This window comes from Euprymna scolopes, chromosome 18 (genome assembly GCF_053919585.1).
Source record: "Euprymna scolopes isolate OS-2025 chromosome 18, ASM5391958v1, whole genome shotgun sequence".
In the NCBI taxonomy this organism is placed as follows: domain Eukaryota; kingdom Metazoa; phylum Mollusca; class Cephalopoda; order Sepiida; family Sepiolidae; genus Euprymna; species Euprymna scolopes.
The window spans coordinates 98,018,708-98,034,962 of NC_136499.1; the positions used below are offsets into that span (position 1 = coordinate 98,018,708).

Below are 16,255 nucleotides of genomic sequence, written 5' to 3' on the forward strand. Positions count from 1 at the left end.
GTTCTGAAACTAAACATGGCTTACACTTCTAGAATATCATCTTATTATAAGAGCCGAACCGACTGCAAATTCTTTAAAAATGTCTGGTGAAGTTATAAGTGACAGTCTGTTAATTTCCATGGTCCTCAAGGGATTACCGAGTGATTTCAAGCCATTTACCACCATAACCCAGAAAGAAAAACCCATGACTTTTAGTCAATTCAAGGTAGCACTCAGAAGTTATGAAGAAACTGAAAAAATGATCACAGAAAAAAAACGAATCCACAAAAATCATGAAATTTAAAAATACATACATAAAAACACCAAAATTGAATTATACCCATACCAGGAATAAAAACTGCAACTTTGCCAAAAACAATTTTTCTCCTAAGAAAAGTACAAAAATTATTTGCTATAATTGTGGACGACCTAATCACAAGAGTTTCCAATGTAGATACAGGACTCAAAATGGCAACTCCATTAAAAATGTAGAGAGCTCTGTTAGCGAACATTTTTATTTTCGTGTACGTTTAATGCTTCAACAAACAATAATAATTTTCTTGTCGATTGTGGGACCACGGTGCATGTGATTACAAAGGAATCTGATTTTATCAATTTTGACCCCAACTTTAAGCCACAAAATCATTTTGTAGAACTAGCTGACGGGAGTCGAGTAAATGATATCGTTTTGAAAAGAGGCAATGCTAAAATCTCGCTAAAGAATAATAAAGGTGAACTGTGTTTCTGTATTCTAGAAAACGCTCTTCTAATCCCAAAATTTAAACAAAATATATTTTCTGTACAAGCTGCAATTAAACAAGGTGCAAATATAAACTTTAGCCCCAATAATTGTGACATAATGTTAACCGATGTTAAGAACAAATTAAGTAAAAGATTCAAAATGACCGATCTTGGCAAAATATCCTGGTTTCTGGGGATAGAATTTACTCAAAGCAAAGGACTTGTTACGAGGACTCAATCGAGATACATCGACAAAATACTATCAAAATTTGGAATGGGAGAGTGCAAGAAACGCTCTACACTGGTCGAAAATGATATTAATAAAAATATACGCACAGAATCTGAAATAATAAATGACAAACAATACCGCGAAATTATAGGTAGTCTTATATATTTAATGACTGCAACCAGGCCCGACATATGCTATACAGTAACAAAACTGTTACAAAAATTATTACGACCGAAAATGAAGGATTTAAACAGAGCTAACCAAGTCCTGCGTTATTTAAAAGAAACTAAAGAATAGAAGTTAGTATTTAGAAAATCAAGAAATCCCCTAAAATTAAAAGGGTTTTCGGATTCAGACTGGGGAAACGGCGAAGATCGCAAGAGTATATCTGGATATTGTTTCAGACTCTCAGAAAATGGGCCTATTATTTCATGGAAATCTAAAAAGCAACAGATTGTATCTCTCTCTACGTGAAGCAGAATTTATCGCGATCACACACACGACCCAGGAAGCATTCTACCTTAAAAATATCCTGAAGACTATTTTAGAGCCAAAATTAGTTACAAGCCCCGTAGTAATTAATTGTGATAATCAAGCCAGTATAGTCTTAGCACAGAACACGATAATCAACCAAAGATCTAAGCATATAGATATAAAATACCATTTCATAAAAAAACGAGGTGAAAAAGGAATCCATTATTTTGAATTACATATCATCAGAACAAAATATCGCTGATGTATTCACGAAATCCGCAACAAGAATAAAGTTACAGCTTTTTTTTCTCAAAACTTGTTAGGGGATTCAACTGAATATTTTTTTTTTTTTTTCACGGCCCTGTATGTATATAAATTTCTATATATCAAAAAAAAAAAAAAAATAGTCCTGGAGAAGACGTTAAACTGTATCCATTTTATCTGCATTAACACTTTAACCTACTAATGCGTAACTGATACTTTTGCTGAAATAAAAAAAACTCTTTGTAATTTTCCTTTTCGACAAAATACTTTTTGCATGCTTATTTTAAGGTGCGCAGAAATTACAATTGACTTTTATTTGTGCACATTAGTTTTCTTTCTTATTTTTCAAAAATGTCCTATCTTTCTTTTTGCATTGTTTTCATTAACAAAAAAAAAACAAAACAAAACAAAAAAAAACTCTTTAAACGGGTACATATTGCATTTTATGTTTATTTTTATGTATATTTATTTATCTCGGCATTGTTTCCAGTCATCTTATACCTCAACTTGCCACTGGTATGCAACAATGTTGACTCAGGAGAGGCGTAGTTGGAGATTGCGCAACTCTTGCCACACAAATTTCACGTGCAGGCACCCTTACAGTGGGTATCCATAGTCTGTCAAGACTGAAGGAAGCCTTTTTTTTTATTTGTATGTATGCATTTTTCTTTTCTTTATTTTACAAAACTGCATAATCAAATTTAAGAAATGGCTTCTTTTTCACATAACCACCCCTTTTTATGGTTAAAATACCTTCCATTTCTTTTATTTCTCTTCTCTGTACACATGTTTTGACATTTGAACACAATTAAAAATGGCGTCTTTTTACATGCTAAAATTCTAAGATCCAAATGATTTCTAATTTTTGTTATGTATAATTGAATATAAAAATATATATTTATTTTTGAGCAGAACGAACACAAGGGACTTCCCCATTATAAAAAATAGGGAGGATGTTGCAATATTTTGGACGTATAATAGGGTACGATCCTACACAGTCGGATGATTCTATTTATAAACGATGCTGCTAGGAACTGATGAATCGAATTAATTCACGTTCTGCTACCAACCAATCAGAAACCAGAATTGCTCCATAAATTTCTGTAACAATTTCACATGCTTTTTCCGTCTCGACACGGTAAGAATATTTTGCTCTGTGGAACTGTCTACTGCAAACAAGTCACCTCTCAGGACTTGTGTGTAACAACGAACCATCGGAAACTGTTCTGTCTACTGCAAACCAGTCACCTCTCAAGACTTGTTTAGAACAACGAACCATCTGAAACTGTTCTGAAACTAAACATGGCTTACACTTCTAGAATATCATCCTCCAAGGCATTGCCTCTTCTTTTGAGAGGAAGAGGTAGTGTAGTATATGTTTGTTCATCATGATTCCATTCTATTAGCTTAGGTACAGGTAATGGATTGATTTGGTTCACTTTAATCGTGTAACATTGAAAGAATTCAATAGGATGTTTAAAGTCTTTCTCTGTTAAAATGGTCCAATCAAAAATAACTCTTAGCTAAGGGGAAAAAAAAGGATATTCACAGAAGATATTGTAAGTTAAAAATCGCTTATTGTTTAATAACAAGTTCTTGCTACTGAGCAAATAATCAGCCAAGAATATCTTCAACCTTGGCCTTAACAGCAACATCACCTTCATCAAGGGCTACTTAACATCATCTTAGATCATTTTTCAGGTGTAACAGCTAGAAAATGGCCACCCTTTCCTACTAACATGAAATCTGTCTCCCTCCTGAACCCCTTCCTTTTGGCTCAACACCCTGGATCCAGAGGAGGGCAGTCAACAGTCTGGGAATAGGAATGAGGTGATTAAAAGTTGCTATGATTAGACGGGGCTACAAAATCAATCCAACCATATGCAAATGTGGAGAAGACGACCATATGATACAGTACTGCTTCATTTGCCCTCTACTATCCAATCAGTGCAGTGTGTAAATATCTGATTGAATATAATAATAATGCAAAGGACTGTGTAAACAAACAAACAAAAAAAAAAAAAAGAAAAAAATGAGACTATCACATGAACACATGCTTCAAAGAAGTTTATTTTATATTTTAAAAAAAGTTTTGAAAGATTCATTCAAACTTTACAAGTAATCCAGCACTTTTTACCTGAATATAATAAATATTTACATCATAGAAATGGAGCGATCAGTAGGTGGGGGTTATCATTAGGCAACTAAACTATGCCCTCCTGATAAGGTCAACAACGATGTGATCGGTGCATGCAACAAGTGAGGAAATATTATTTTATAGAACTGGAGTACAAATTCAGCATTGTGATCAGATAAGAACAAAATAACTGGGACGTAAACATAATCTCAAGTTAAATGAACTCTGACTGCTGAAATAACAACTAAAAAAAAAAAAGTAAAATAAAAAAATGTCACTAAAGTGCAAAACAAAACCAGCTTAGATTATTTACATTTTCTTTTACAAATTTGTGATTTTTACAGCCGAACAATCAGCAAATAAGAATTTTTTTATGAAAATTGCTCCAGACAAAGCATGAAGTCACTTGATGTAAGAAACTAAAAATTTTTTTTAAAATACTACTTCAAGCTTAAAAAAACTAGCCTACAATGAGTGTTAGATAGATTCCAACCCAGAAAACAGCAATTTTTCCTCTTTTGTCAGAAACATTGGTGATGGAATGTGAGGCCAAAAGATAAAATAAGGGAAGCGAAAGTTACAAAACTACTGAAAGTAAAGCCAAGGTTCACTTTCTACTCTTTCCAATTTTATATAACAAATTAGAATATCCATTCAGGAATGAATAAAAATGAATTCTCCAAACAACAGTTTTGCCCCACTTTTAATCCCTCTTCATGAAGATTAAAACTAAGAACGCTATTATGCTTATATCAAAAAATCCTTATTCAAATTTGAATTAAAATCTATTAAATGATTTAGATTCTAGAAAATGTTTAAAATTTAAGCTTTAAATATAAAAAGTCTTTAAATTTAGAGAATTTTGCTTAATTGAGACTTAATGACTATGGATCAAATTTTATACAGATCTGAAATATGTCAATTTTTAAATGGGAGAATGTGTCCATAAAATACTCCAATTTTAGGAATATTTATTAATCGATGTCTAATACCTATTAAAATTTCAAAAACTTGGAGGCATTTGAATTTTCTCCAAATGGTTTTCAACTCCTCTTTGCCCCTTTTGCATAAAACTAAATATCCACTCTTACATCTAGCAGTTGTGTTTCAAAATTCATAATGATCAGTTAATTAGTTTGGAAGTGAATCCTATACATACAAATATATAAACACATAACTTTATATAGAGATGCATAATGTTTCAGCATTTTTGTTATGAGAATTGATAATTTGCATTATTTGGTTGAATGGTAACTTCTCATCTTGAGCATTATTCATACAATGTTTCAGCCAATGTAACCTCCAACCTTCTTAAGATGCATCTTGTTGAACTTAGGAATCTGCATGGAATTTCGAATGGAACCATTTATTTAATCCATGCGGTAACATGCTCTTGTTCCGTCAGCCATGGCCAGATAAAATAATTTGCAATTCTAATCTTCATATCCCTTACACTGAGGATTTAACCTTCAATCTCCAGAAGTGTGTCATTTACAAATGAATTTTACCTAGTACTTTATACATTATGCAATGAATCTTTGCAGATAATTGTATAAATTTTGAAAGCCTAAATATATATATATATATATATATATATACACAAATTTTGTATCATCTCCGTAATGATCGTACATTGATTAGTTGTTGATGTTGAATTCTTGGGGAATAAGTAAATGATTTTCCATTAATCATATTAACTTTTGCTTTTTATATATTTCTGTGCAGATTTCCTAATTCAACAGAAAGATTTCCAAGTTCAACAAGATACATCTGGAGAAAATTTGAGGTAACATTGACTAAAACATTGTGTGAATAACGCTCATGAGAAAAGATAAACAATGTTTCAGCAAATGTTTTAAAATGAGGATTGATTATTTGGCTTATTCAGCTTACTATTCTCATCTCGGTTATTTTCACATTTCAATCGATATAAGTCGTAATGCTACACACTTTTAAAACAAAATTAGGCTTAAAGCATCCAAAATTCATATTAAAATTATTCACATGGACCTGTGACACAACACTTGAAGATGTTAGCTTACACATTCATCCAAGCATTGTTCAATTCATTCTTTCATTATTTGTACATGTTCACTTCAGCAATTACCACAATACCGCATTTACTCTATGGGGTTACCTTGCTTTAAAGCATCCTTAATAGTTTGAATTTAATTTTGTTTATAAACATACATATTTATATATAACATTTGGTATAAAATAGGAAATGAAATAAAAAAAAACAAAAAAAAACAGGCTTAAGGCTCCCAAAATCCATACTAGTGGCATAACGGTACTAAGTAAAATGCAGTTATGAATGACACTTTTCTGGGGGTTGAAGGTTCAATCCTCACTACAGACAATACTAAAAATACAATTACAAACAACTAAAAACTTCTAGCCAGTCATGGCTGACAAAACAAGTGCGTGCTAGCCTCATGGATTAAATGGGTTCTGTTTGAAATTACATAAAGATTCCCAAGTTTGACAGAAAGATTCAGATTTCGACAAGATACACTTGAACATCGGTAGTTACATTGGCCGATATGCTGTGAAAATAATACTCAAGATGAGAACAGTAGTCAAAATAATACAAATTATCAATCATTATCTCAAAAATTCAAAAACAAATAAAGAAAAACAGATTAGTAAGAACCTCCCAAGCTTTTATAAAAAAATAGAACAGTCACTGTTTTTCAATTTGTTTAGAAACAAGTCGATTTGTAAATAGGAGTGGGAAATGAAATAAGGTGGAGTTTAGAAGCATTTGGTGTCTTTGCAAGATAAACAATTGAGGAGGCCAAGGTTAAAAGTAGGAAGTGGGCATCTTGGAGGAAGTAAAGGCCAGAAAAGTGTCCCTTACAGTAAACCCAATATATATGAATATAAAAACAAACTAAAAATTAAAAAATCCTCAACTGACAAAAAACATTGAATGATATCTTTGCTTAATTATTTGTATGTATTATTTGTAAATTTAAAATACATTTATCAAATTTGACATTCAATTTCAAATGCTAAATTTAATAAATGTATCATTTCGAATTTTTAATTCATAATAATTTTAACTGATTATAATTCGAGATAATAATTTCCACTTCTTTATGACCTGTTTAAAACATGGCATTGTTTCAGATTAAGTTTTAACACAAAGCCACATGATCAAAATACCATGAACAAAATTCAAGTCATACCATGGGATACATTTTAAGTAGGGTAGCTTCAGAGAGTAAATGTGATATTGTGGTGACTGCTGAAGTGAAAGTAAGAGACAAATGAGGACATAATGAAAGGAACAGTAACAGAACGACTGGGTCAAAATGCATCTAGTTAAGAATAAAATAAACTAAGCGTGTTCCCTCAAGAGAGACACACTTTTGATGGTCTTGTGCCCAATTTATAAAAATAGTATTCATTTTGGATTTTTGTGAATAAATAACTAGTGTAGAAGCTGTTTTGTTCTTGGTTAGTCTGAGAATGTATCCCAATCAAACTCAAAAAACTTCAACCAGAACTAGCGCCCATACTTACAAAACTGTTTAAACGTTGTCTTAAGGAGAATTGCTTCCCATCACCCTGGAAAATTTCATCAGTATGCCCTGTATTTAAGAATTCAGGTGATCGCTCATCCCCCTCTCAGTACAGGCCAATAAGTCTCCTGTGCATTATGAGTAAGTTGCTGGAATCTGTGTTAAATAGAGAAGTAATCAACCATCTCAGCAAAAATAACCTTCTTAGTGACACACAGTATAGTTAGTTTCCGTTCTGCTAGATCTACAGCAGATGTGCTTACAGTTATATCTCATAGGATTAGCAAATCCCTCGACAGAGGCAACCTTTCTAGGGCAATTGCTCTTGACATATCAAAGGCCTTTGATAGGGTACGGCATTACTCCACAAGATCTCCAGCTATGGTATAGCTGGAAATGTCTTCTCAATTATTAAATCATTTCTCTCTGATAGGTTCATAAGAGTAGTAGTTGATGGACAAAAATCAGAAGCTTACAGTATTAATGCTGGAGTCCCTCAGGGGTCCATCCTGGGCCCAACTCTCTTCCTAATCTACATTAATGATCTTCCAAATCACATCCTTAAATCATTCATAGACATTTATGCTGATGCCCCTACCATTTATGGTAACACATCTAAAACCGTAAATGACCAAGTTCTCTCAGATTCTCTCTCCTCTGACCTTGAGCACGTGGTACAATGGGGAAAGGAGTGGCTGGTTACTTTTAATGCATCTAAAACCAAGCGTTTATCTTTACATCATCAACGCTCTGATCCCCATCTGGCATCAATTGAAATGAATGGCTCTTGTCTTGGGGAGACCTCATGTTCTGACAAGTTTCTGGCTTGACCTTTACTCCTGATCTGAAATGGAATACGTACATCAAGTCTATTGCCAAGGTCGCTGGAAAAATAGTAGGATCTTTCTACCGCTCCAGAAGATATCTCACTGCTGATGCAATTCTCTATCTATATAAAAGTCAAGTACGTCCAAAGATGGAGTACTGTTGCCACATCTGGGCAGGAGCTGCTAAAAACAGCCTATCCTGCCTTGACAAGAGTACAAAAGAGGCTTCGTTTCATGGCTTAGTGGGAGATGTCCTTTTCTCTTCCCTGCAACCTCTTTCTTACAGAAGAGATGTTGTGAGTTTGTCTCTGCTTTATCGTTATTTTCATGGCAAGTGCTCGACTGAGCTTCAATCTATGGTCCCCCACACCAAATTTTCAGAAGAAACACTCATCTAGCTGAAAACACTATCAATAATTCCCCCCACTCTTTATCTGTGCCTAAACCTAAACATAGATTCCATGAAAAAAGCTTCTTTCTTAGAAGTGCATGCCTGTGAAACTGTCTTCCGTTTTCTTGCTTTCCAGCTGACTACAATCTGATTGTCTTCAAGTCCAACGTAAACAAGTTCTTGACGAGCCGTTCCACTTTAGTTAACAAATTTACCGAATTTCCATTACCAACGATTACTATATTGTCCAACTGACTACTGCACATTCTTCACTCTTATCCTCGAGTGGTCTCTGGGCCTTGATAAGTGGTGATGCCTATGTAAAAAAAAAAAATGCCTCCTTTGGAAGTATTAGATTTGGTCCACATTAAAAACTGACCTTGCATTCAAATTTGCTGTCATAGGGAGGAGCAAGTAAATAGGGACACAAATCCACATTCAATATTCAAAACTGAACTTTGATGTAATCGTTCTTTGTCTTGTTCAAAAGTAAAATCATTTCGTAAAAAATTACAAAATTAAAGCTTTTATTTTTAACAAATAGGAGACAAATTAATCACTCAAATAAGCTAAACTAAGTGGCTAACTATAGCCGAGGGCAACACAAGGATTCCCTTTTAATTAACTGCTACACTGATGTATAAGGGAGGATGTTACTCCATTCCCAAGATTGCTCCACTTGCTCTTGATCCTCTCCTTATAATACAGAGGTTTAGCAAGGTGGGCATCAAGTACAATTTTTGAAGGCATTATCTGACAAGGACTGAATTCCAGTCTCCTGGCCCATTAGCAAAGACCGGGATTCAACTACTGGTCAAGTCATATCAAAGACTTAAAAACAAAAACCTTGTAAAAACTTTGATTTTCATGAAGACTAGTTATAGACTTACAGTTGCATAAATGAATGTAGTCTGTTCTGCTTGAGGAGGACATCCTCCTAGGCATTACTTCCTCCTTTTAAGGAGAGGAGTTATTACCTGTCATCTGCAGCACCTCAATTAGTGAGGGAATGAAAGATATTTTGTTCTAATCCAGAATACCTCTTTTTAGGGAGCTGAATCCCACCCCTTTTCCACATTAAAAACAAATTTTGTGTCCATGTTCTCATGGAGAGGGGCAGATAAATCAGGACACAAAACATTAAGTGAGAAAAACAGTGTTAAAATATTAAAAAAAAAAAATTTTATGAAAAAATTGTATAAAAATAAATGTTGACAAAAATAATGAACGGTAAGATACTACTAAGACTAAGCTTCTTTCCTTTAATAATTACAAGAAATCTTATTAACGTGTTCATTCAACGTCATGGGATGTACTAAGTAAACTAATGAGTCCCACACAATTAACCAAGCTTCAACCTACGTCCCATCACCAAAATGTTGTACCCCTGTACCCATTTTACAAATACTTTAATGAAATGTACTCTGCCAAACTCATAGCAATTATGTCCCCCTCGACTATAATAATCCCAACTAAACCGACAGACAGCAAAATCACACCCTTTCATTGTAGGTGTCCCTGGATGTAGAAAAGCCTTCTACTCTAATAGTTTCTTCCCTTGGGTTACTAAACTTTCGAAATTTCCTTGACTGTGCTAACATGTAGAAATTTAAATGTAATACGAACAAATATTTTGCTTTTCAACTCTCTTCGTAATATCCCTGAAAACATTGTTGAAATTATTAGTCTCTTGCGTCCAAGTGGTACTATGCCTTGTTTAGGGTGAATAAGGGTAAAATAAAAATGACTAATGGGGATAAATATTAGAAAAGTTAGTGTCAGATTTAGTCACTAAACTGGTAGAGTGAATAAAAGGGCGGACATGTACGAGTGCCCAAACCCTTAAAATTCGTGTTTTACATCATTTTTTTTTTACTTTTTCCAACGATTATCATAGATTACAAACTTGAGTATCATATTAGGAGAAATAATTTTGTAAAAAAAAAAAATTAATGAATTTTAAGAAAGGGGTTCACTTTCTCATTATAATATTCTACTTCATTGCTATCTGACTTACTGTCCCTTGATTAGAACGTTATAACGAGAAAGTGAACCCCTTTCTTGAAAATCATTCAATTTTTTTTTTTTTTTTTTTCTGCTGATATAATCTATGATAATCGTCGGAAAAAAAACTTAAATAAACAAAAAAAAAATGCATTTTTAGGGGGTAGGCACTCTTATACAGATCCGCCAATAAAAGTTCTGAAAATCCACAGAAATTGCAAGCTCTTTTATTGGGGAGGGCGAGGGGATAAATGGCTTCATATTGGTGTCTTCTAATCTTGGTAGGAGTAAATTTAAATAGAAAATATAAGACAGAAGTGAGAAAGAGAAAAGGAACGAGAGAGAGAGAAAAGGAACGATAGAGAGAAAAGGAACAAGAGAGAGAGAGAAAAGGAACGAGAGAGAGAGAGAGAGAGAAAAGGAACGAGAGAGAGAGAGAGAAAAGGAACGAGAGAGAGAGAGAGAGAGAGAAAAGGAACGAGAGAGAGAGAAAAGGAACGATAGAGAGAGAGAGAGAAAAGGAACGAGAGAGAGAGAGAGAAAAGGAACGATAGAGAGAGAGAGAGAAAAGGAACGAGAGAGAGAGAGAGAAAAGGAACGAGAGAGAGAGAGAGAGAAAAGGAACGAGAGAGAGAGAGAGAGAAAAGGAACGAGAGAGAGAGAGAGAGAAAAGGAACGAGAGAGAGAGAGAGAAAAGGAACGAGAGAGAGAGAGAGAAAAGGAACGAGAGAGAGAGAGAAAAGGAACGAGAGAGAGAAAGAGAAAAGGAACGAGAGAGAGAGAGAGAAAGGGAACGAGAGAGAGAGAGAAAGGGAACGAGAGAGAGAGAGAGAAAAGGAACGAGAGAGAGAGAAAAGGAACGAGAGAGAGAGAGAAAAGGAACGAGAGAGAGAGAGAAAAGGAACGAGAGAGAGAGAGAAAAGGAACGAGAGAGAGAGAGAGAGAAAAGGAACGAGAGAGAGAGAGAGAGAGAAAAGGAACGAGAGAGAGAGAGAGAGAGAAAAGGAACGAGAGAGAGAGAGAGAGAGAAAAGGAACGAGAGAGAGAGAGAGAGAAAAGGAACGAGAGAGAGAGAGAGAGAAAAGGAACGAGAGAGAGAGAGAGAGAAAAGGAACGAGAGAGAGAGAGAGAGAAAAGGAACGAGAGAGAGAGAGAGAGAAAAGGAACGAGAGAGAGAGAGAGAAAAGGAACGAGAGAGAGAGAGAAAAGGAACGAGAGAGAGAGAGAGAAAAGGAACGAGAGAGAGAGAAAAGGAACGAGAGAGAGAGAGAGAAAAGGAACGAGAGAGAGAGAGAGAAAAGGAACGAGAGAGAGAGAGAAAAGGAACGAGAGAGAGAGAGAGAGAAAAGGAACGAGAGAGAGAGAGAGAAAAGGAACGAGAGAGAGAGAAAAGGAACGAGAGAGAGAGAGAAAAGGAACGAGAGAGAGAGAGAAAAGGAACGAGAGAGAGAGAGAAAAGGAACGAGAGAGAGAGAGAAAAGGAACGAGAGAGAGAGAGAAAAGGAACGAGAGAGAGAGAGAAAAGGAACGAGAGAGAGAGAAAAGGAACGAGAGAGAGAGAAAAGGAACGAGAGAGAGAGAAAAGGAACGAGAGAGAGAGAGAGAAAAAAAGAAACGAGAGGGAGAGAGAGAAAGGAAAGCAAGATAATGGGGGTTGAAGAGACGATAGATAGAGTTTCAAACAACAACCTCGATCGACCCTGGAAAGAACTTTTGTAGGACAACCGAAAGTTGACCTTGACTTTCTGAAGGCCGTTCCGTTTCATGTAAAATACGGGTGGGAAGAAGATGCAATTAAGGTGTGCGTTCGAGGACAGTCAGATCGATCTGAAGGACATATCTAGATGTTTGTCGTTGGATAATTTATTTTTTTGTTTTTATGAAAAAAAGAATAAAAATAACAACACTCGAAAATAAAAAAGTGACCCCTTTTTCGTACATGATGCGTAAAAAAATGGTGCTGTAAAATATTGAAATAAAATAAACAAAACAAATGCACTGCCATCAAAAATAGAGCATAAATAAATAAATAAATAAATAAATAATACCCGCGATTGTATTGAAAGAGAGAAAGATATACCTTGGCAATTAAATAGCGTTTTTGCAGGGGGGGTGGGGCAAATTAAAAGAGGATTAAAAGTGTCACTGCGAGATAAAATAGTTAATTAACTAATAATATTTCTCTCTCTCTTTCTATATATATATATGCAATAAAAAATGTATATAAAAAAATTAGTGCATTAGTACGCCAGACGCCACATAAATGACCCCCCCCCCCAAAAAAAAAAAGAAAAATCGACTTTTGCCTTTACATTCTTAAACCAGAAATTATTTTCTAACTAACAATTAAAAAGCTTCAAAATCAATCTCGAATGTCGGAGACTACGATGTAAATCACGACTACCGGGGCTGCCTCGCGTAAACTCGGTCCTTTATGACCATATTTTTAATAATGGTAAGATGCGGGGGGGGGGGTCAGGACCGCCGTCAGACATTCGAAAATGATTTTGAAGCCTTTAAACTGCTATTTCGAAGATAATTTCTGACCAGGAATGATTAAAGTTTATACAAACTTAAATTAGGATTCATTTAGGTTTCTAAACCAAATAAAAACGAAACAAGATTTCTGGAAGAAACCCCTAATAGAATCAACTTACTTGACATATTCGAACTATTTTTCATCTCAGAACATTTTGGCCAATATACCCCCCCCCGACCTTCTTTGGGTGCAGCTTCTAAGAAGGCCGACGGTTATATCGGTCGAAACGTTGTGAAAATAGTACCCAAGGCGAAAATAGTAATCCGATTAATACAAATAAAGATTATCGGAACTTGTGCAGTTTCACATCTCCAAGCAAATCAATTGTTTTCATTTTAGGAGAGTTTCGTCCGCGCAAGAGACGAGTTAACAAAGTTCTCTAATCACCTGGCTTGGCCTTCGGGACAAAATCAAAGTGTAGTATCTGTTCTTCAGATACTGCACTTCAATTTCTTGTTCTCTGTCAGTGGAGTAGAAATCTTTCACGACTGAGACAATTTTTATTTTTGTTCCTTTTCTCCACGTTAAAAAACGACCCTGGTGTCTAACTCTGTCCCGTGGGGAGGCATTGTAAATGGGAACAAAGTTCTCTGCCTCCGCGTGTTAAGAATGGCTTCCTAAATTTGCTTGGGATTTTAAACTGCACGAGTGCCAAAATCAATCATCTCCAAAATTTCGAAGTATCAAGAGTCGGTTAAAAGATTTACTAAGTTTAAATTAGCATTTTAAAGAAAGAGCAATAATTATTTAATTTTCAACATCGGATGAAGTTAAATAACGTTAACCTCCGGCCTACTTTTTTGTGGCAAGGATAAGAAAATAGTGTGAAGATTAAATAATCACAATATACTTATTTTTAGAAGCAACGGGTTACTTATCGAGGATCAAAGTGTAGTATCCGTTTTGTTCTCAGTCAAGAGTAGAATAAATCCTTCCTGATTGGGGCAATTTTTATTTTTGTACTATCCAAAGTAACCTTTGGAGGGTGGGTATCCCTCACATTAAACACGGGCCTTGTGTCTAACTTTGTCCTCGTGGGAAGGTAAGTAAGTATATAGAAAAACTTTCGGCACTTATGTTACCGTGCTAAAATAATAATGTTATTTAGAAAGTCATTCTTAACATAGGGAGAGGAGGGGGTTTCGTAACTAGTCTGTACTTTCGCCTAACATTTTTTTAAAAAAAGATACCGTAAAACTCGAATTTTACTTGAAAATACGGTTTTTAAAAATAGCATGGTAATATGAGTGCAAGCACCAAACTTTCTGTGAGACATTCCGGATAAAATCGAAGTGATCGGTCCCAAGAGGCTATTCTCCCAGGCATTTTCTTCTCCTTTCGGGAGGAGGGTTTATTATCTGTCATTAATCAAAGATAAAGACATAAAAAAGTATATATATATATATATATATATATATAGTATTGGTACTCATGCACTCATGCAGAGAGTGATCCGTGCTGAAATAATAACGTTATTATTTAAAAAGCCATTCTTTACATGGGGAGGGGGGTGTTTTGTACCTATTCTGTACTTTAACCTTACAATTGAATAAAACAAACATATCATAAAACTTTAATTAAACGTGGAAATACGATTTAAAAAATAGCGCGGATCACTCTCTGCATTAGCACCAGAAAAATGGAATTACTTTGTACTGCAAAATTCAAAATATTATTGTCTGTTAATAATGTTGGAGTTGTTGGACTTAGTAATATATATTTTATTCAAGTAAAAAATATGACTTGATATTAATGAACATATGTGATTATTTGAACTTTAAATATGATGCATATATTTCTAATCTAAAAAAAAAAAAAAATGATTGGGTGAATAGATTTAAAAGGTCATTTTTTTTTTTAAATTGACTTACTCATTCATTATACAAAAACTGAAGCTAAGCTTGAAAAAAAAACAAAGATATGGAAATAAAGACGAAAATAGCGACTAAAGAAATATAGAAACATACTTTATTTTTGTAATTAATCATTTTGTAAATAATAAACATGAAAAGGGGTTAATTATTTAATTAGAGCGGAAACGTCGTCTGCCTCTGTCGATATTTGCTGAGTTTTGAGAGTCGTTAGCTGCTATTACTATTTTGAATACAGAGAAAAATACAAGACTATATTATCAAGATAGACATGCTTCAAGAAATCATTTATGCCGTTCAAAAACAATAAGAGACGTACCCGTATATTCTGTTTTAATAAGCCGGAATCCTGCAAAAAGCACGAGCGGACGAGGGACGCCATTTTGTTTTGTTAGTATCGTTTCCAATCCACCAGGTGGCGTGAATGTGCAGAGATCAAGATGACAAGGGAAATGATTAGGAATGCTTCAATGTGATCATCCCACGTTAAAACAAAACACTATAAATATAAAACACACAAACTACAAAAAGAAGAAAACGCAGTCAGTACGATAAAAACTCTAAAGAACTGACTACAGAGTGAAATGACCAGATTGCTGATAAACTGATTGAAAAGTTATCAGTAACAAATCAACAGTAGACAACACAGACGCTCAAAAGTTTTTTTTTTTAACAAATTTTGTCTGAAACCGACAGTATACTTTATACTATACTTAATGCTCGATATAGGTATAGACGAGGGTATCTGCTCGTTTGCCATGATACCATCCTCCCAAGCATTACTGCCTCCTTTTTGTAAAGAAAGTAGTGTAGTGTCTGTTCTGTTGTTCCTATTTACAATGCTTCCCCATAGGGCAGAGTTAGACACTAGGGTCGTTTTTTAATGTGGAGAAAAGGAACAAAAATTAAAATTGTCTCAGTCGTGAAGGATTTCTCCTCCACTGACAGAGAACAAGAAATTAAAATGCAGCATCTGAAGAACACTTTGAGATATTAAATCTTTTATTCGTGTTAAAAATACAATCAAAATCAACGATGAACAAAAAACTTAGGCACATGGCCAACTTAAAAGGGGGGATTATGGGGGTCGTTAGTCATCCTTGTCACTCCAGAACTAAACAAAATCAAAAGTTTCTCCCAGCTAGTATCTTCTTTCACCATAATACCGCATTCACCCTTTCATATTGGGGGACGTCCTACTTAACTCCCAATTTTTAAAACATTTTTTATTGACGTGTAAAAACAAAAAACATAACAATAAAATGGTACAAT

General features: G+C 34.6%; 1 protein-coding gene across 1 annotated transcript in view; it reads right to left on the reverse strand.

Annotated features, from left to right (window-relative positions):
- LOC145297708 (succinate--CoA ligase [ADP-forming] subunit beta, mitochondrial-like) overlaps window positions 1–15,883 on the reverse strand; it is an 81,182-nt gene extending 65,299 nt beyond the window's left edge. Inside the window, exon 1 of the mRNA XM_080143906.1 lies at window positions 15,303–15,883. Within this exon, the coding sequence (XP_080000032.1) occupies window positions 15,303–15,365 (63 nt within the window). The 5' untranslated portion in view covers window positions 15,366–15,883. The remainder of the gene's footprint in view (window positions 1–15,302) is intronic.
- Window positions 15,884–16,255: the final 372 nt, after the last annotated feature.